This window comes from Eubalaena glacialis, chromosome 14 (assembly GCF_028564815.1).
Source record: "Eubalaena glacialis isolate mEubGla1 chromosome 14, mEubGla1.1.hap2.+ XY, whole genome shotgun sequence".
NCBI classification, from domain to species: Eukaryota; Metazoa; Chordata; class Mammalia; order Artiodactyla; family Balaenidae; genus Eubalaena; species Eubalaena glacialis.
Genome location: NC_083729.1, coordinates 25,315,748 through 25,337,323, shown reverse-complemented (window position 1 = coordinate 25,337,323; position 21,576 = coordinate 25,315,748). Strand labels below are relative to the sequence as shown.

The 21,576-nt window shown below is 46.1% G+C and overlaps 1 protein-coding gene across 1 annotated transcript in view; it reads left to right on the top strand.

Moving 5' to 3' along the window:
• Positions 1–1,069: 1,069 nt before the first annotated feature.
• GALNT14 (polypeptide N-acetylgalactosaminyltransferase 14) overlaps positions 1,070–21,576 on the top strand; it is a 215,447-nt gene continuing 194,940 nt past the window's right edge. Inside the window, exon 1 of the mRNA XM_061210706.1 lies at positions 1,070–1,198. Within this exon, the coding sequence (XP_061066689.1) occupies positions 1,070–1,198 (129 nt within the window). The remainder of the gene's footprint in view (positions 1,199–21,576) is intronic.

Here is a 21,576-nt window from a genome sequence, read left to right as displayed (position 1 = left end):
TGGTTGACCCAGCTTTGGACTCCATCCCCCACCCCCTTTCTGCAAGCACAGAGCCCTGGTCCTTATAGGGAGAGAAAACCCTTAAGGGAGATAATTACACCTTAGTTGTTAAAAGGATTTCTTTAAAGTTAAATTTAGACCAACTCAGCGTTCCATTAAGCAGAAAAAGTTGCCAGGCACCTGCAGGCAGGCAGAGAAACACCCTGGGGAAGTGGCTGAACTCTGCCTTGGCCCTGCACCGCCAGGAGCGTGGCTTGCGGGTGGGGCAGTAGCCCCGCCAGCGGCCCAACGTCTCGGCGTCAGCTCCCATAGGGCGGGTGCGCAAAGGGCGGGACCGGGCTGTGAGCGCCACGTGCAGACCCCCGCGGTGAGCCGGAAAGTCCTCCCAAGCACAGCTCCTCCTGGCGCCGGCTGGCCCTTGGATCCCAGCTCGCAGCTGGGGGTGGCGGGTCTCGCGGACGCACCTTTCCCGCCCCGCCCCATCCCGGTACGGCCCGGGAGCTGCGCCCAGGGGTCGCCGCGGGCGACCCCGGAACAGCACCCGGAGCCTCGGTGGGCGGGCGGCGGTAGCGCCCCCTCTCAGAGCGCCGTTCGCTCCTGCCCGGGCTCCCTCGGAGTCGGTCTGTCTGTCGGCCCTCCCTCCCCCTTCGCTCCCTCCCTTCCCTCCCCCGTCGTGTTCCTCCCGGGGTGCCGGGCACAGCCTCGGATTCCTCCCTCCCCACAGCTCGAGTCAGTTTCCCTCGCGGCGGCTGCCGAGGCGGCGGCAACGGCGGCGGCGCGGGAAGCATCTCGGCGGCCACCGCGCTTCTCCGGCTGGAGCGGGCGTCCAGCTTGGCTGCCCCTCGGCCCTTCCCTGCCGCGCCTCAGGGCACCGTGTGCCCACCACCCCTGCTCTCTTCTCTCCCAAGCGGACGGGGCGCCTGGCAGGATCCCACCGGCCCTCCACCCGGATCCCGGTGCTAGCGCTCCCGGGAGCAGGGCGCTCTGGGGACTCCTGCCCCGCCGACCCTGACCGCCAGGGGGTGCCCCACGGGCGCAGCGCCGCCGAGAGGAGTAGGCAAGAGGGACCATGCGGCGTCTGACTCGCCGCCTGGTGCTGCCGATCTTCGGGGTTCTCTGGATCACCGTGCTGCTGTTCTTCTGGGTAACCAAGAAGAAGTTGGAGGTGCCGGCGGGACCTGAAGTGCAGACCCCCAAGGTACCGGTTTGGCGGCGCGCCGGGCGCGGGGCAGTGGTGGGCAGGAGGGCGCGCAGCTCGCGCGCCGGGTTTGCGGGCTCCCGGGAAGCCAGGGCGGGGGTCTGGGTGCTGCGAGCAGGTAACCGGGCGCCGGATGCGGCTACGGTGTGATGTTTCTGGATTTCAAAAAGCTCAGGGGGCATCCCCGGCCCCGCTCTGTGTGTAAGTGGGAGTGGGAGTGGGTGTGGATGGTGGGCGCGCTGGCGGGCAGAGCGGGGCTCTCAACTTGGGCAGCGCGCCGGGGTCCCTGGGCGGCGGGGGCACTACGGTCGAGCAGCCCAGGGGGTAGCCGTCCGTGGACGCCGCGAGAGGGTCGCCGGTGGTGGGGTCGGGTGGCAGGGCCGGCAGGTGCTGGCGCCCGCGAGAAATCGGGCGGCCGCGCTGATCTCCTTCCTTCCCTCAGCTGCCAGGCCCGACCGGGGGAGGCCGGAGACCGAGGGTGCGCCGCGCGCGCCTGTGCGGCGCGGGAGAGCGCCCTGCAGCCTCCCGGGCGGTTGCTGCCGGGGCCCACCCGGCCTTTCGCCACCCCTGCTGTGTAATTGTCCTCGATCCCTCCAGCTGCATTGGAAGTTGAATTGAATGTGCCCTGAACATCACTAAAGAGCCCGTAAAAACAGACGCCTTAGTATTGGTGGGGAGTTGGGGAAATGAGAATCCAAGTGGCTTTTCCAACTCCTGCCCAGTCGGTTCATATGAGCGGAGCTGCAAGGTTCAGTCTTACTTTTATTCAGAGCCCCTATTCCTCGGTCTCCTCTTCCACAGACCTGGCTGTAGGACACAGAAAAAGGAGGCCTCAGGGGGTTTCCTGACCAGCCAGGAAACGTTTATGAACTGGGTCCAGAGAGGTCCTCCAGCGACCGCAAAAAAGCCCTTGGAGAAGATTTACGGTCCCAAGCAGGAGACAGAAAATAATGGGGGAAGGGAGAGAGAGGGGAGGCTCCCAGTAAGTACAGTGCAGAGCACCTACTAGGTGCCAGGTACATAGTGGGTGCTTCTTCATAAGTAGTTGTATGAGTTGGGTAGGATTCTCCTTATTCCATAGATTAGGAAACCGGTTCAGTCTTTAAGTACCTTGCCTTAGGACACTACTGATTTGAACTCAGACCTCCGATATTCAGGATCTTTCCACTATATCAAGTTGCCTTTGAGATTGCCTTTTAACTAAGTCTCTGGTCACTTATGTTTTGGAATCTTGCCAATGCTCGATTGAATTCCACAATCATTTATTGATGATCTGCCATGTGCCAGGCAGTGTGCTAGGTACTGTGGGTACAGAGATGCAGAACTTGTTCTCTGCAGTAGGGGGATCTGCTCAGGAATAGACCAGGACCATGCAGTGTGCTGAGGGCTACAATGGCTCAGTGCGCTGGGCGTCATGGGAGCCTGGGGACTTCCTGGAGGAGGAGGAGGACATAAGGAAACTGAGTTGAGAAGGATGAACAGTAGGTTTGCCAGCAGGTAGGGAGGGCATTCCAGGTAGCGGTTAATTGCACCAAACAGGCTGAGAGGAATTACACAGCACGCTGGGTGAGTTTGGCGTCAAAGCATGTGGCCAATGGCAGGGATGAGGTTGGGAAGATGTGTAACGGTCCTGTTGGGTAGGACCTTGTGGGTACCAGGGGACCTTGGAGGTGTACTAAGCAGTGGAGTGATGAGGTCAGACTGATGATTTCAAACAGCCTTCATCACACTGGGTCAATTTTCTCACTCACCTCAGACCTAGAGAGGTCTGAGGTGAGTGAGATCTGGAGAGCTCATAGATCTGGAGAGCTTTTCGTCTTTTTCCCTGGGTGGTTCTGCTCCTTGTGAGGTTAATGATGTCTGTGGGGGCATGAACTCTCTCTGTTTTGCGTTGAACCTCATTACCTTAAGCTTGCTTATTCTAGTCTACACCAGGGAGCTGGGACAAGAGATCTGTTTCCTTCTTTGTGCACTTTGTCTGTCTTCTTTTCCTGCCTCTTCTCATCCTGGCGAGCGCTGAGCACACATTGATCGAATGCAGCCACAGGCCAGGCTCTGTGCTAGGTTTGGGGGCGGCTGTGATAAGTACACTGTGCCCCTGCTGTTTGGCGGGGGCGGCTCTCACAAGTTCCCGGTTGAGGCAAAATTACAAACAAATGAGTAGCGGCATGGGATGGGGGCAGTGGTCTAATGTCAGAAGTCCAGACATAGTGCTGTGCAGTCACTTGCTCTTTGTCTTAGTATCTTCCTTTTCCCTCATTTTCTGTATCCTTTATAACCATGAATTCTCTAGACTTTAAAAATCTTGATAATTCTTATTATTGGTCACCCTTTTTTGTTAGTAGGTTTCTTCTTCCTGTTTTTCACCTGTATTATGCCTTTTTGTGTCTACATATATGTGTTGTGTGTATTCGTGGGTGTATTTTGTGTCTGGTGGATGAGCAGCCCTCTGTATCTTAGTGTATATGTACCTGAGGGGCGGGATGGAGAGACAAAGAGAGGTCCTTCTTAGCACTAGAACAGTTGTATTCCCATGACTGATCTACTCAGGAAATTTGCATGTCAGGTCCCAAGGAGTGTGGTGGGTTTCCAAACCTGATTCCATATCAGAACCACCTGGAGAGCTCATTTAATTTACACGTTTTTGTGTTTATTGCAGAGATTATGATTCTGTGGGTTTGGTAGAAGGTCCTAGAATCAATATTTGTACAAGGGCTCCATGTGAGTCTGAGGCAGCCTATTGATGGGTGGTATTTGGGAGCTAGATGAAGAATACCAAGTCTCTTGGGTTTTTTTGTAGTTCGGTGGACCCCATGTAAATATGGCCGAATGATTTCATTCCTCTTGAGTTCCTCATGGACCAAGCCTGTGTGAGCATGCGCATTCATGTGAAATAATAGCTAGCATTTGTATCGTGCTTTACAAATTCACACACTCCATTTCACATATATTAGCTCATTTAAGCTTCACAATGACCACAAACAATAAGGCAGATCATACTTTTATGCAGATGAGATTGAGTAATGAGGTTAAACAATTGGCCCAAGATAACAAGGCTATTATTAAGTGGCAGCATCAGGACAAGAATGGAATGGGATTATTCTGGCAACTGCTCACGCAAGTGCTGCTTCCATGCCATCAAGCCACATGGATGCCTGGGTCTGCGCTAGTGGGTGATGGGGTGAGGTTAGGGATGTTAATAGCTGCACGATGCCCACCTACTTTCCAAGTACTTTCATCCCTAGGTGCTGGCCTTTGGAGAGCTCCAGGGAGGTTGGTGTAATTTGTGGGGAAACCATTTCAGAGGGAATCCTGCTCTGCCCTCGGAGGAGGTCATATGGGGCAGAGGAGGCTCCTCTGGCTGGATAGAGAGCACCCTGGTGGGGTGGGTCTGATGGAAGGTTGCAGCATCACTGGGGGGTTGCCTCAAATGGTTGCAGGCGGTTGCAGCACCGTTGGTTTAGGAATCATTTGCCAGGGCGGAGATTGTTTCCTCAACAGTAGGAATTATCCAGGGACATTTGTCTATTGTAGGGAAAAATTTTTGGTTTTTGAGTGAGTTCAGTATCCTAGGTTTTCCTAGACAATGCTCATGCACAGTCATGGGGAGAGCTCTTGCCTTGGACATGTCTGAAGCCAGGGGGACTCTGCCTAGGGCTCTTCCCAGTGTGGTGGAGGGGGTCAGTTTATTTTCTAAAGCAAGAGCACTGGGCTCCCTTCCCTTAAAAATATTTAGAGAAGTTGAAATGGTGGAGGGATTGGACTAGAGAGGGCTATGGCGAGGGCTCCTGGGCTGGGGACTTCCCAACTTGTAGATTCCATGCAGCCAATTGCCTTCACTGGGGACTAGACCCTTATTCCCCTTTCCTCAGTGTTAGGGAACATCCTCATTCACCTGGCAATGGGATCTCCAAAGTGAGCCTGATAATAAAATAAAATCTATGCTTTGTCACAATCCAAGCGATATGGAGAAGCCAAGCTGCACTCCAGGTTTAAGAAAATTAATTGGATTTTTTCCCTTAGTTTCAAGAAGGGCTGTTTCTATTAATAGCTCAAATAAAGATTTAAGTTTGACTTTTCAATGTTGATTTGATTTTTTATGGGGTTTCCCACCCCCAAATTCAGCAAAGCTCTAATTCCTAATTGAAAATCCTGTAACAAGCTTGATGCCTTAATTTAAACTGTATTTTAGCAATAAATACTGTACCACTAAAAAAAAGGACCTGAAAAATGTTTCCATTTTTTCTCTCCCCTATCCTTTGTTTGCTTCTTGGAGAATTATACAATAACTGGCAGAATTTAAAAAAAAAAAAAAAAACCAGCAAATTTGTCTCTTATTTCCAAGAAACTAAATTTAGTCCAGGAGCTTAGGGCTTAGTAAAAGCAGAAGAATTTGAGGCCTGAGGGTGCTTTTGGAGGAAGGTATTGGAAATGTAAAGGCTTTGAATAAAGTGCCTCAGGCCCATGTAAATGTATTTGTGCTGTACTAGAAATATAGCAAAAACTATTAGAAAAGAGCCTGTTTTCTGTAATATTTGTATATTGCAAATACCTTATGTATATGACACTGTTATTGTATTCCCCACTTATTAGGTAATTTCTCCCACTAAAAAAAATTCATCAATCTTAGAGAGAGGCCCTAATAATCTGCTGACGCTCAGTGGGTGTATTTTAGACTGTCCAGGGAATTTTGACTCTGGCATGACCAGAAATAACTCATTATCAGATGAATGTTCATCCTTCATGAACATTCATTTCTGTGTGTGCTGGTGCCTGCGCTGGACGCTGTGCTGTTTTCCCGTCTAAGGCAGTTCCTGGAGAAGGTGGCGGGGATGGTGTTGCCTTGTGGGCCAGATGTGGCTGCTGTGAGAAGCTGGGAAATATGAGACTAGAAGGTTGGAGCCTCAGGTATTCAAGAAATAGCATGCTTTTGCTTTCTAGATATCAACAAGCTTAGAAAAACAAACCAACCCCAAAACCCTGAGCTCCCCTGTACTTCCTCTCTTGCCCTGTTCAGTCCCATCAGGCTGATGGGAATTTCTCCTCCTTGGGTCATTTTTGGCCTGCCCTGGGTTGCACCCTTGTCCCTGCTTGCTTTCCCAGCTGGCATTCTCCCCCAGGCCCTGTCCCAGGGACCCACAGATCTATTCGAAGGGAACCTCTTTGAGTCAGTCTGGGGAGCTCTCCCTCTTGCTCTCTCTCTGTCTGTCTCTCTCTCTCTTTCTCTCTCTCTCCTCCTAAACCCTTGTTCCCCCAAGTGGCCTGATATTTTTGGAAGCAAAGACCAGGAATCCCTGTCTCAAAATTTTCTAGAGGCACAGAATGATATCTGCTCAAATCAGGGAAGACAAAGGGCCAAAACCAGAAAAGAAAGAGAAATTAATGTCCTTGTCACAAGCTTCACCCAGCCTGTCTAGAGACTACCCTTTTCCAAGGTTGCTCATCTGTTTGTATCATTTAAAAGTGTTAATTTCCAGTCATCAGAGGTCATTTATTAACTGAACAGGGACAGAATGAGGCTGCCGTTGGCTGATGCCTAAGGCCCGGGATTTTTACAGGGACAGGTTCACATGCCATCTCGTCTGCCGCCTTTGCCTGCATCCTTTCCCACACCTCTCCCATCCCAAATTTCCAAAACAGTCTTATGCATTATCAGGCACCCAGGAACACATTTTGAAGTTGAAGAAATGTGTTTCTGTGCCCTTGTTTAATTTCTAACGTTTTTAGTTTTGTCACTCTTCCAGAGCATTTCAAAGTCCCCGATGCATTTTTTTGGAGAAGAATCTGAATGAGAAAGTAGGGACAAATCCCCAGCTCCTCTCTCTGGGGGCGTCTGTGAACCCTGTCATGACTTTTGCACGTGCTACCCGAGACCAGCATTATGCACCCACCATCTGTTTGGGAAGTGAGTCTGACATGCCCAGTGCCCTCTACAGCTTGCTGCTGCCTCTTCCACTTGCCCGCAGTGACCCTGAGCTGGGTGGTCAGCCTTCCTCCTTGTCTGGACCTCAGAGACTCACACTGTTCACCAGGGTCGAAAGATGGAGAGCCCAGCCCTCTCCTGGCGGCTCCCATGACGTCATAATCAAGTGTGATTTCACCTTCTGGTTTTTCTTATATACGTGGCAACCCGGGTTTCTCTTTCTGCCATTGGCAGTGCTGGGGATAACTCAGATAGTCTCTTCCGGGCTCAGTCTCCTCAACTGTGAAATGGGAGCAGCATGTTACAGCACTGCCTGTCTCCCACTTGCCCTGCCAGCAGTCTGAGTCATTTTGGGTTAATTGTGAATAATTCTGAAGTGAGACCTCGTGGCTTTAAATAATTATACCACAGATACTCTGTGTCTATTACTTATCTTTTAATTATTTTACCAGAAAGGTTAGATTAACCAAAAGATAAATCAGTTTGCGAGTCCTCAGATGTTGAACTGATTAAGAAAGAACCCCTCTGGGATACTGAAGAACGCGCATGCACACACATGTACACTGGCACCCTGGGGAATTCTGCAGAAGCTCCTGAAATTTGCTGGCTCTGGTATTTTGGTATTTCAGAATAGATGGCCTGAGATGACCTTCTGGGGCAGCAGCCTTTGCATTTGGCAGCAGCTGCTGTCATCACAGGACCTAATGAACACTAGGAAGCTAATGGGGAGAGCGAGGAAGAGATCTATCTCTGTGAAGGGAGGAATGTATGTGCCACTCAGGGAGTCCTCTTTCCTCCTGCTTTTCTTTCCATCGCTTCCCTCCTCCCTTCATCATTCTTCCTCCTCCTCTTACTCACATCTCCTGGAAAGCGAGGGGGCCCCAGAGCAGAGAGGCACAGGGCACTTGGTCAGGAGCCCCGGGAAGAAGTCTGGAGGTGCAGGAGCCCAGTACTTCCTTGCAGGCACTGACCAAGGTCAGGAGCAGCCTGTCTCGCTGCTGCTCTGGACACAAAGGCCGTTCTTTCCGAAGGAGGGAAGTAGCCGCTCTGGGCCATCCTGAGCCATTCTGCTCGGATGCTCTTATATCAGCATGAGCCCTCATGGCAGGAATTAAGGAGCCATCAGACCACTATCTCCCGGACAATGCCAATTTCAAGTACAAAGTCTCTTCTGCATACCATTTCCTGGAGACAAGATTAGGCATTTGAAAAAAATAATTAAATTCTCCTCATGTCACTTGTCTTCTTAACTGTGAGCACTACAGAGATCTTTCAAGGAAATGCAGGGCGAGCAGCACACGCACATGTTCCTGCCACGGGATCTGAGTGCCCAGACGAAGAGAACCACCACCAGCTGCCTCTTTTCTAATGATCCCGTTGTTTAAACCCAATTTGCATCTCATTCCCAGCCAGGAAAGCGTGGGTAACATCTACAGAGCAGGTAGGACCGCCCCATCTTGACAAGCTGTCTCCCAAGAGGCCATCGGTCCCTTTCCTCTGTCCTCACTAAGGTTTGGAAATTAGGATTTTTTTCCCCTAATGGTCCAGGCTGAGGATTTATGTAGCTCCTGTTGTTCCTCTGAGAACACTCTAATCGTTAATTCCCCACCCCCCCAGCCACAGAGAGACTGAGCCAATCAATATTTATGCTCCCATCACTCACAGCTGCAACGCACAGGCATAATGGACGCCAAACTCCTTGATGGTCATTGAGAAATTAGCTGGCGCCCGTGTTTCGGGCTCATTGTTTTCTAGGATCTTGGGGAGATCGGACCATGTCATCCATGGATTATCTGTTTCAGGCTTGTTTTCCAGGATCTTGGGGAGATCAGACCACGTGGTCCATGGATTAATTAAGCCACCCAGCTAATTGGCTGTTAATAGACAGGCAGTTGATAGCTGCCAGCTGAGTGCTGAATCGACCGAGGTCCTTATTATGGTGGGCTGGTGGTCTTTACCTGCAGAGGCACTGGCTCAAAGACCTGACTAATTAAAGGTGAATCAGGAACTGGAAGATAAGAGGTAGCTTCCTCCCTCCACCTCTTTGTGTGATGTTTTACAGTTTACAAAGCGTTTTTATTCACAAATGCCTCGTTTGATCCTTCCTGCAACCCCTTGAGGTGGGTGTTATTATTATCCTCGTTTTCTGAAGTATGATGAAGCTGAGATTATAAGAGGGAGGAGACTGGCAAGCTCGCCCAACCGTAAGTGGCCTTGAACTCACTCATCTGACTAAAGCACGTACTGTTTGTATCATGGCTGCACTCAACGTCTGGCTAGCTTCCTTTTCCAGGGGAAATGACATCTATTTTATATATGTATGTGTTATGTATATATTTTCATATGGACAAAAAGCTTATGCTCTTGCTGAGAAATGACTCTGTACCTCTGCTAAAACACCAGTGTTGCTTTTCTGCATGTAAAAGGGAACGGAGGGTTTGATTAAGGGAACTGTAGAGCCGGTCTCCAGAGGGCCAGCAGGACTTTGGGTTTTCTCCCAGGACAGGCCAAGTTTAATTCACTCGCAGGCCCAGCAGAAACATTCCACAGGACACTGTTTTCTACTGTGGGAAGGTGCTGGCCTGGAATGGCAGACTCATGGTCCCGGGAGAAGTGGAGGGAGAGAGGCTTTCCCACCCCTGAGTCCTGTAGTCGGCATTGTGTCTGTCCTTGATTCTCCCTGGCTGGCGGGGTTTGACAGCAGGAAATGAGGCTCTGCTGTCATTCAAGAGGCTGCTTAACTCAGAAGTCAACAGGATTGTGCAATTAAGACAGAAACCGTTGATATGAATCCCTTTCATGATGAATGTGGTTCTTAAACAATCAGAAGCAATTCCCCTCTAAGAGGAAAAATGTCATTTGAAAGAACCTAAGACGTACATCCTATTTGACATGCGAGGCAGGTGTATGGGGGAATGACTCCAGAGAAGTGTCTTTGGAAGGTAGCCAGCATCACCTGAGAGCCTCCCGGCTCGAAGACAGAGGGTGCCCTGCCTGCGTCATGCTCTTTAGCCTTGAAGGCCCAGGGTTCAGCCTCTTGGTGGCTGCTTTGGAGGTTGGGTGTGGGTAACGTAGTTGCTGCCCGTGTATATGCTTAAACTTATGACAGCATAAAAGTAGGAGGTTGCTAATATCTCCCTGGTATTTTGTCTGCAATTCGGGTAAGCTACCCGGAGGGCTTATGGTGGTGCTTTTGTGATGTGGCCTGAATGACACAGTCTCTATTGTGGGATCCTGAGCAGAAGCGTGACTTCTCCACTCTTGTCCGTTTCTGCAGAGTGTGGCAACATTAAAGGGGACTATATTTTTAAAGAGTGTGCATGGAGTAAGAATGAAAAGAAATGTAAACCTAGAGAACTCTGATATTTTCGCTCTCCACTCAAAAGTCCCGATGGTTTCTAATCATTTGTTTAATTCTGGATCAGGTAAACACCCTGTAATTCTCCCTGCCTCTCTTAACACTGAGATTATGGCTTCTGCTCCAGGTTTTAGCTTTTCTCTTAAAACTGAATGTATATTTTGGAAAATGTCTTGGCAGTGTCTACTAAAGCTGAACGCATGTATATACCTATGACCCTGCCATTTCACTCCTAGTGATAAACCCCAAAGAAACGCATTTCGTATTTCAACGAATGCCTCGCACTCAAATTGAAGTCGGCAGACTTTTTCTGTAAAAGGTCATGTACTCAGAATTTTTGTTTTTTTTAGGTCATATGGTTTCTGTTGTAACCAACTCTGCTGTTGCGGAGTGAAGGACAATATGTAAATGAAATTGAGCACGGCCGTGTTCCAATGAAACTTTATTTATGGACCCTGAAATTTAAATTTCGTATAGTTTTCACATCTTGTGAAATATTATTCCTCTTTTGGCGTGATTTTCAAAGATTTATAAATGCAAACTCCATTCGTACTTTGCCAGGGTATCCTTAGACAGGTGGCAGGCCAGATTTGGCCCTCAGGCTGTGGAATTCCACTTACATAATGTACAAGAACAGAGCAAACTAATCTATGGTGTTTGAAGTCAATTTCACGGTGACCCTTGGTTGGCATCAGTGACTAGAAGGAAGCAGGGGGGCATTTGGGGCATTGGTACTGTGTCAGTTTCTTGATCTGGGTGCTTGTAACTCAGGTGTGTTCATTGTGGGAATTCATCGAATGCCTGCTCTTTTCTGTTTGTATATGCCTCCTCTATAAGACGTTCAAAAAGAAAAAGAATGAACTGAGTGGGTGGCTTCTGACTTCAGGTGTTAGCACCTCTTTGGGGTCAGAGCATAGAAGTTTTCATTCTTTTTACAGCCACCGGCTTCTGTTTCTGAATAAGAGAGTCTCTGGAGAAAGGTCTTGATAGGTCTTTCCAATTTCCCAACTCTTACTCCCTTTTACATACAGGGAGACGTTTAATAACTAGTGTAGTACAGGTACCAGCCACCCAAAGTACAATACCTGCGGAGAGTTCACCCTCTAGTTGCTGAATCATAGGAAGTTGGTTGGGGGAGGGGAATCCTAGAGGAGAGCCAGGCAGCGGGAAAGCCTTCAGGGCAGTGGGAACCGCCAATAGGAATTCGGCTCCATAGTGATTCCGGGCTGAAATCTACCTATGTTTATAATTAAGAGGTGGAGGCTTAGTTACAGTGAGTGGAATTATATGGCTACAAGCTAGTGGCTTGTAGCAAACCACCTTCTATTCTTTTTTTTTTTTTTTTGCACCCAGGACAAAAAGCAGAGAACTAACAACCTGAACCCCTATGAGTGCCAGGTGTTTCCTGTGTCAGACATCTGTTCTTCCTAACAGCCCCGTACAATAGGCATTAGTAGCTTTATTTTTCAGATGAGGAGCATCAAGGCTTAGGGAAGTTAAGTGACTTTCCCAAAGTCATGCCGCTCATCAGCAGAGGAACTGGATTCCAATCCAGATCTGTCTGGCTCCAGAGCCCACCTTCTTCCCACGTCACCACGCTCACCCCAGGTTTCTCCTCCCCTCGCAGTCACACCAAATCTGGCCTCCTGAAAGTGATGATTGAATATAGTTTCCCCTTAGCAACCTGCCTTTATAGCCCGCTTTTGTTCTGCTTCCTGGAATTACACACATCTTATTGAGACCACAAGCTGTTGAATGAAATAGTTTTATATCAGAAACTATCTCTTCCAGGACAAGTCATTTTAAAACAACAGTGAAGGAGAAAACTTTACAAAACTTTCAAAGAGAAATAGATTGTGCTTTCGGCACTGTTTGATATCCCTTGTGAACACGTCAGATGACTGGGGATGTTTCTGGTCCCAGGGTTAAACTTTGAAAAAGGAAATCTCCAAGCTGTCACATTCTTGACCATGTTAAGGTGCTGTCGACATGTCTCAAGACTGATGAAAGAGGGCATGGTAAGGAGTTAATCAACAGATGCTGAAAATGCAAAGGCCATAGTGAATGGTAACCCCCCTCCATATCACCCCTCAGAGAGGAATAGTCCTGTATCCGACATAATAGCACCAATTATTTGGTTGTTTGTGTTGAGGAGTTGAAAGCTATCATGTGCCGGGAAAATACTCAGCATGGAGCAGTAATTATGTATCAGCTGATAATAAAGGATGCACTGGATTGACTGCCAATTAGATTATTAGCACCAAAAACAAATACCTGCTGTTAACCATAGATAAGCCACATTTGGGGACTTCCCTGGGGGCTCAGTGGTTAAGAATCAGCCTGCCAACGCAGGGGACATGGGTTCGAGCCCTGCTCTGGGAAGATCCCACATGCCGCAGAGCAGCTGAGCCCATGAACCACAACTACTGAGCCTGAGCTCTAGAGCCCGTGTGCCACAACTATTGAAGCCCTCACGCCTAGAGCCTGTGCTCCACAGCAAGAGAAGCCACCGCAATGAGAAGCCCGCGCACTGCAAGGAAGAGTAGCCACCGCTCACCGCAACTAGAGAAAGCCGGCATGACCCAACACAGCCAAAAATAAATAAATAAATATTAAAAAGAATAAGCCACATTTATGATATTTTCTACTTTTAAATACACATTCCTTTTTATAATGTGCAATTTCCTTTCTTCCCTTTCTGTGCCAAGACTTCTAATTTTCCCCAGTCATATTAAGCATAGCTGTTTTCTGAGCTGTAACCAAGTTGTTTTCTTGTTTCCTTCTGGTCTCAAAAGGAGTTGAGAGCTCTGACATGTATTGAGTGTCACGTGTCAAGGCCCTACCTGAGATGTGCTAGTTCTTTTCAGGGAAGAAGTCAGGGTTATTCCAGAGCAGAACCCCGGTCTCTCCCACGGGCACGGAGTCTTTATAAGGGGTAAGGGATTGTAGAATTTTCTCTGTGAAATATATGCTGGAGTTAATTGCCAAAGAAATGACCCAGTTGCTTTTTTTGTGGCACTTTGGGGTTTGGTCCTTGTTTTCCTGATTTGAGGAGGTTGGGATGGACATTTGGGTGCTTTGGGTATGTGCCCTCCACCCCACCCCAGCAAGTAGGCCATCTTCCTACAAGTGGGTTGACTGTGTTCCCCCAGTAGAATGAGATTCCAGCTGTCTTCTGCCCAGGGTGGCTATGAATTCTGTGGGTAGGACCATCTGAAAGAAGCCTCGGGAGCTCCCTGGGTTGTCTGCAAGGAAAAGTTCCAGTAGGAGTCAGGAGGTGGCTCTGGCCATGTGCTCAATAAGTGGTGCAAGTGACTGTCAGGTGTCCTGCAGGAAGCGCTAGCGATGGAGCTTTTCGTGGCCACCATCATATGCTAGGAGGCTTCCATGGGGTGAGGAGTACATGGCTGCCTTTCAGGAGAAATGCTAGCTGCTCTATCTGTGTTAAGTTATTCATTCTTACAAGGCCTACCACAAGGTAGGCAGGCTGAGATTTACCTGGTACTTGCCAGTACAGTCATACTGGGTATTTAAGGCTGTCACCTTTCTGATTAAACAGTGTCTGAGCCATACGGGTTGTTAAATGTTCTCTTATGAACATTATCTCTGGATGATGTATTGATTACCCTTATTTTACCAATGAAGAACTTGAGGTTCATAAACATCCAGTGAAACTTGCCCAAGTCATCAGAGCTAGTAAGTGGCGGAGCTAAGACAGGTCTGGATGATGCTGAGGTGCCAGTGGGGCAGTCGGCAAGTGAGAAAGACAGTGAGCTCCTCGAAGGAGTTTCTCCCTTTGAGTGCCCATCCAGCATGGGGAGACAGGCTTATCGAACAGGGGGAGACAGAGTGGGCCAGTTGCCCTGCACCAGGCCACTGGGTCAGGCTCATCAGTTCATTCAGCAAACCTACATGGGCATTGCTGGGTGCGAAGCGCTGTGTAGGATGCAGGAGACGCCCGAGGCTGGTTCTGCCCTTCTTGCCCAGGGCGAATTCTTAGGGAGTAGTGAAGTGTGGCGCAGTGGCCCCCGGCTGGCGCCTGGCGACTTCTGTCTCTAGAACTCTGTCTCCTTCTTGGACTTTCAGGTGTGTTGTTTATTCCTGGAAAGATAGAACTGTGTCTCTGGGATGGCTGTTAAATGGTGAAATGGGCTGCAAAATGGCTAGAAGTCTTTTTTGTCTTTTAAGTCAAAATGGGATGTGAGGCCAAGGGGATGGAGAGAATCTTTACCTGGGGTCATGGGATAAATGTTTGAGACTCTTGCTTTCAAATTTTCTAGGTGTTGTTCTGCAAGGTTGATTCCTTCCCCTGATCATGTCACTCTTCCGTTAGCTCAAAAAACTGTGGTTGAAGTTTAATCTCCTCCTTAAAGCTCTGCCACTAAAACAGGAACCTGTTATTCCACAGGGCCTCTTATTAGAAGAAGAAGGATTTAGGGCGGCCTTTTAAAGTCCGTTCAGTGAGTTTTGAAGAAGTACATTTGCCAGCATCCACTTGTCCCCAAAGTGTCTGCTGTTTGAAAAGCACAGCACTAGTGGAAGAATCACGGGAAAGGAAAACCAACTTCAGGATAGAAAAATAGGCTGAGCACCCCACTTTAATTAGTCGAGGATGCCTATCGTGGGTTTTATACTGTGTTGGACACTCTAGGCCAGGATCGGCCCATGGGCCAAATTCAGAACCCCGTCCCCCTCTGCTTATCCTGTGAGCTAAGAATGTTTTTTAAAAATATTTTTAATGGTTGGAAACAAAACGAGGAAGAAAAATATTTTGTGACACGTGAAAATTATCTGAAATTCAAATTTCAGTGTTCATAAATAAAGTTTTATGGGGACCATCACACTCATTATGTGTTGTCTGTGGCCGCTTTCACACTGCCGTGGGTGGCAGAGTTGAATAGCTGTGATGGAGACTAGGTGGCCCACAAAGCTGAAATTTTTACTATCTTTATAGGAAAAGTTTGCTAACCCTGGCCTTAGACCTTTGCTTCTCAAAGTGTGGTTCTTGGGCCAGGGGTGGAAGTTTGCTAGACGTGCGGATTCTCAGGCCACTCCACAGCTACTGATTCAAAATCTGCATCTTAATAAGACCCCCAGGTGGTTCTTGTGCAATTAACATTTGAGAAGAGCTGCATCAGATAGCAACTAACTCTTGCTCACAAAAAGGCAGTATGAATCATACTTCATGAACTGGGGTCTAGAGTTGGTGCCACATTTCCCTATTTATTGAATTCAGTTTGATTCAGAGCTCCCATTCCCCTGGGTTGGAGTGGGGGATTCCTCTCCTACTCATAGCTTTACAAGGATCCTCATTGCCTGGTGATGTGGGAAGAGCCTAGAACCTTCTGAGCATCATGGTCATGTCTGTAACATCATTGACTAAGCTCTCATCATTCTGTTGCTCTCGGGCTAGTGGGTTCCTTGTGATGCTGGGAGCCCAGAGCCCAGGGCCCAACCTCCCTAGGGGCACCACACAGCCATGCCTCTGGGACCCTGCTGCCCCCTGGGGCACCCACCACTTTCAGGACTGGCTACCTTCATTGTCTTTCCAAGCTGGAGGAATTCCCTTTTTCCATCACCTTCTGGGCTACTTATTCTTTCAACACAGCTTTTATGTACCACTTACCTGGGAGTGAGGGAGTTTCCTGTCCAGGTTGTATGCTGAGGTTAGGGGCTGGGACAGGGCTGGGGTGGGAGTGAGTGGATGGAATGAAAACAAATACAAATGAATATCCCGGTACATTATCCTACCATGCCTGTAGTGTGTTAGGGTGCAGTTTGGGGACATGAGCAGCACCATGTACTAGCAAATCTAGGATATCTTCCTGTAGAACAAGAAGTAAATTCTGTAGGAATTTAGAGAAAGGGCAATTGTGTGGTTGGCAGGGGTGGGGAAGGTCTTCCTGAGGCAGTGGTACTCGGCACGAATGACCAGAGGTCCATGCAAACCAGGAGCAGCCCAGATAGTGGAAGAGTTTTTTTTTTTTTTTTAATTATTTATTTATTTATATTTCATTTTTTTGGCTGTGTTGGGTCTCCGTTTCTGTGCGAGGGCTTTCTCTAGTTGTGGCAAGCGGGGGCCACTCTTCTTCGCGGTGCGCGGGCCTCTCACTATCGCGGCCTCTCTTGTTGGGAGCACAGGCTCCAGTCGCGCAGGCTCAGTAGTTGTGGCTCACGGGCCTGGTTGCTCCGCGACATGTGGGATCTTCCCAGACCAGGGCTCGAACCCGTGTCCCCTGCATTGGCAGGCAGATTCTCAACCACTGCGCCACCAGGGAAGCCCGGAAGAGTTTTAAAATAAAGCCATTTGCTTATTTTTGTTCTCAGAATTGAATGTGTCTGAAAGTAAATGGAGCTCTTCAGTTGGGAATATTATAGTCTACTCACTGGGGACTTTGTTCAGGAAATATTTTTGGTTTAAGCATTTTAACTGCTCAGAGTTCACTAATTGCTCTTAAAGGGGCAATTCAGGGAAACTTCAATGTGGCATTCCCTTTCTCTTACTCCCTGGCATAAATGAGAGTTGCTGTTTACATTCTCTATTTCTCACCAAGGCTGATTCTGGCTTTTCTTGACCACCTATTTTCATCTTTAGTTCATGTAGCTGCTCTTAGAGAAATGCCCCGTGGAGAAGTCATCTTTTCTACCTACATTCTCTTCAATGAGGTCTTGGCAGGGCTGTGACCAGAAGTCAAGTAGAATAGTCATGTCTTCTGAGTCCAGAAGACCTGAGTCTGTATGCATTCGTTCAAGGAATCAAGAAGTGAAGATATCCTGCCTCGTGTTACCAGGAGGATGGATGGGGATCAGGGCCTGGGAGATTTCTTTCTTCTTATATATGCCAGGTAGCCCAAAGGCTGATGGCCGGCTGGCGTTCCCTGAGATGTGTGGCTGATCCACCATGCCTCTCTCCAAATTATCTTCTTGGGAAGCTAGACTAGGAAAGTACCTGACCCAGTGGGCATGGAAATATACTCATGATGTACCAAGTTAAAAATAACTTGTGTCTATAGTAGGATCCTATTTTGTTTAAAACCATATATCTATTGAAAAGAAATCTTAGAACATCAAAATGGGTAATATACATAAACGGGTATTGTCTATGTTGTATTTCTCATTGCTGCTTATTAATTTATTGATTTTAGCCTTGTCTTCTCCCTCATGCCCTCCACTCACCCCTCTCCCCAATTTTAAGTACGCAACATAACAACCTGGATGTGTAAACTTCCATTTCTTTCTCTGTGTACCCTCTAGTCAGTACGTAAACATATATAAATATTTACTGATCTGTTTTGGTCATTATTAAGAAGGAGAGAGAGAGATTTATCATATTATATATACTTCTTTGTATCTTACTCTTCATTAACCATATATCCTAGAAATCCTCAGATCAGCAAGTTCATTATTTTTAATGACTGCATAATATGCTATGACATGGCTGTGACTTATTTTATTCAACCCTTCCATGTGACGGATATCTGCCTTGTCTCTTATCTCTTGTCACTACACACAGTGCTGCAGTAAATATCTATGTACACATGTTCTTACATATTGGTGCTTCTTCTATGGGATAGATTTTGAAGAGGGGGATTCTGAGTCAAAGGGAGTCTAATTTTTATATTAATGGATATATTAAGATTGCTTTTGAAAGCAGTGTAATAACCCACATTTCCACCGGCAAAGTGAGTGTTCTTTCCCCAGCAGCCCCTTTAGCGTAAATTTTGTCCTTTTCATTTTGCCCATTTTGGGTGTAAAATGGAATCCTATTGTAATTTTACATTCCTCTGACTACCAGAGAGGTTGAGTATGTTCTCATATTTTTATTGCCCTTAAGGATCTGTTTTTCTGTGAAGTGTCTATTCATATCCTCTGCCCATTTTTCCCCTGGCCTATGTGTCTTTTGTTGTCAATAATAAGAGTTCTTTGTAAGTTACAGATAGCTCTTTATTGGTCATATGCATTGCAGATTTTTTTCTAGTCAGTTGTTACACTGTTGATTTTGTTTATGGTATATATTACCATATATTTTTTTGCCTATTTTTATATAGTTAAATATGTCTTTTAAAAAATAGTTCATGAGGGCTTCCCTGGTGACGCAGTGGTTAAGAATCCGCCTGCCAATGCAGGGGACACAGGTTCGAGCCCTGGTCAGGGAAGATCCCACATGCCTCAGAGCAACTAAGCCCGTGCGCCACAACTACTGAGACTGCACTCTAGAGCCCGCGAGCCACAACTACTGAGCCTGCACACCTAGAGCCCATGCTCCGCAGCAAGAGAAGCCACCGCAGTGAGAAGCCCGTGCACCACAACGAAGAGTAGCCCCTGCTCACCACAACTAGAGAAAGCCCACGTGCAGCAACGAAGACCCAAAGCAGCCAACAATAAAAAAATAAATAAATAAGTAAATAAATTTTTAAAAAAACCCAAATTACTGAACTTTAAAAAAAAATTAGTTAATGAATGTTCTGTCTTATTAAAAAGATCTTCCTAACTACTAGGTTGTATATAGAACATCCTAAATTTCCTCTTCTATATGAATTTAAAAAAACTTTTAAATCTTAAGTCCATCTGGATTTTATTTTTATTTCTAGATTGAGGTAGAGATTTAACTCCATTTTCTTCCAAATGGATAGTTATTTGTGTCAATATCATTAACTAAATAAGCCATCATTCCCTCCACTAACTGAAATACCACCTTTGTCATATATTTATTTCCCCTAAACAATGGGTTTTAGTTCTGGGAACTCCACTCTGCTCTATTGATCTGTTTATCTCTTACTATATCAATATCATACTTTTTACCAGAATTTTCTTATTAAACCTAGGGGTTACTTGTTAATTAGTCCATTAGATTTTCCAGGTATAAAATCATATCATTATCAAAATGAGTTAAATTTATCTCTTCTTTCTGAAGATTATTGATTGATTATTTCATTATCTTGTTTTGTCACATTCATGAGAACATTCAAAATGAAATACCATGGCAATACAAGACTCTTTTCTTGATTTTGATGCAAATGGCTGTAGTATTTCACTATTTACTATTTCACATTTATGAAATATTCTTTACCATATTGTAGTGGTTTCCTTTCCTGTTTTACTTCAAGTTTTTATTAGAAATAATTTTGTATTTTTAATTATATTTTGATTGAATCATATAATTTTTATGTTTGATTGATGCAGTGAAATATTTTGACTTCCTTATTTTGAACCATCCTTGCTTTCCTAGGATAAACCCTCTATAGTTATAGTTTATTTTTATTTATACTACTGGATTTTATTTGTTGGCATTTATTTGGAATTTTAACAGCTATATTCATGAATTAGGTTAATTTATAGTTTGTTTTTTTTTTTTGGTACTCTATCAAGGTTTAGATTTAAGAATATACTGCTTCCATAAAATGAATTAGGGAGATTTGTGGGTTTTTTTAATGTAAAATAGTTAAAATAATAGTTTAAATAACTTTGACATATCTGTCCTTTAATGGGCACATAAAAACTCAGCTCTGAAACTACTGATTTCTTCAATGGTAGCCCTTGACTCCCTTGAACACCTATTTTTATTTTTCAGTCCAGTCTGAAAATGGTAGTTTTTGAATAGGAATATTCAGCCTATCATAATTAGTGAAATAATTGATATATTGAATATTTACTATTTATTTTTCTTTCTCCTTGTTATTATTGTCACTATTTTGGCCAGTCATTATTTCAACTTCTGTTTCCTTTTTAAATGCAGACATCTTACTATACCATCAACACTGACAGTTACCTTTCTTTTCAGGACATTCAAATAGATATTTCTATAAAAACAAGATATGGATGAGTTTTCCCCACAAAGATGTTTTACTCACTTATTTTCAGTCTAATACATTGAGACTTTTAGGAGTACTTTTACTTCCTTACTCTTTCTTACACTGAAATCTGAGACCTTTAGAAGGCTTTTACTCCCAACCTCCACCCCCACTAATTTCTAGGTTTTGCTAAGATAATTTAACACTTCTAGAGCTAAATGGCAAGTTTTTCTTTGCAGAGTGCCTCTTCTTTTTCAAGTATTCTTATTTGTCCCTTTTGTTACATGTTTCCAGCACTTTATACTATCTAGTTAGATTCAACTGTGCAAATTGCATGGTTCATCACTCACCACTTTTTTCTCTTCATCTCATTCATCCTGAGATTTCTGTTTGAATTCATTCATTTTTTGACCTGAGTATTTTCCTGAGAGGGGGTATGTGGGTTATATTTTCTATGAACCCTTGCATATCCACAAATATTCTACAAATCAGACAGTTGGATAACTGCTGGCTTGGATGACTGGCAGTCTGTGGCTGGTTTCCTGCTGTCTTCTAGACTCCCGTTTTGCAGATGGCAGGTAAACTTGATAGCTAACTACTTTTCATTTGTAAGTCACTTGTTCTGTCTGGCAGCCTGTGAGATTTCCTCCTTATATTTGGAACTTAGGAACATACTTTGGGGTACGTCCTTTCCCATGACTCCTGCAAGAAGCTCAGTTCCATCTGCAGACTTCAAGGGAAGCCCTCTACTTTCATTTGTTTAATTCTTGTCTGTTCTTTATTTGTTCATTTTTGTCCTCCTGGGATTACTCTTATGCACAAATTAGGTCTTCCGAATAGATCTGTTATCCAAATATCTTTTTTGCCCCGATTGCTATTTCTTTGTATTTTTGCTCTTCTTGTGATATTTTTTTTTCCATTTGCTCTTCTGAGCCACTGATTCAGGTTGGTACAGTGACCGTTCCTTTACTCAGCTCATCTGATGGGCTTTTTAGTTTGAAAATCATGATTTTTAGTTCCAGAAAGTCTTCTTTGTTTGGTGTTGTAATTGAGCATCATTAAGCGCTGTTATTGTGTTGCTTGTGTGGTCCTTTGCCTCCTCCAGCCTCTCCCACTTCTAAGTGATTTGCTCCTTCATCTCTCTGCCTTCTGGTCCCCTCTATGGGGGACGTTTGTCTACTGGATGAGTCTCAGGACCAGCTGCCTTCAGGTAAGAGCAGCAGAGAGTGGTGACGGTATTACAGTCTTGGCTCCTGTACTTTGGTGTGGTTCCACCTGGCAGGTAGTCAGTTCCCTGAGACACAAG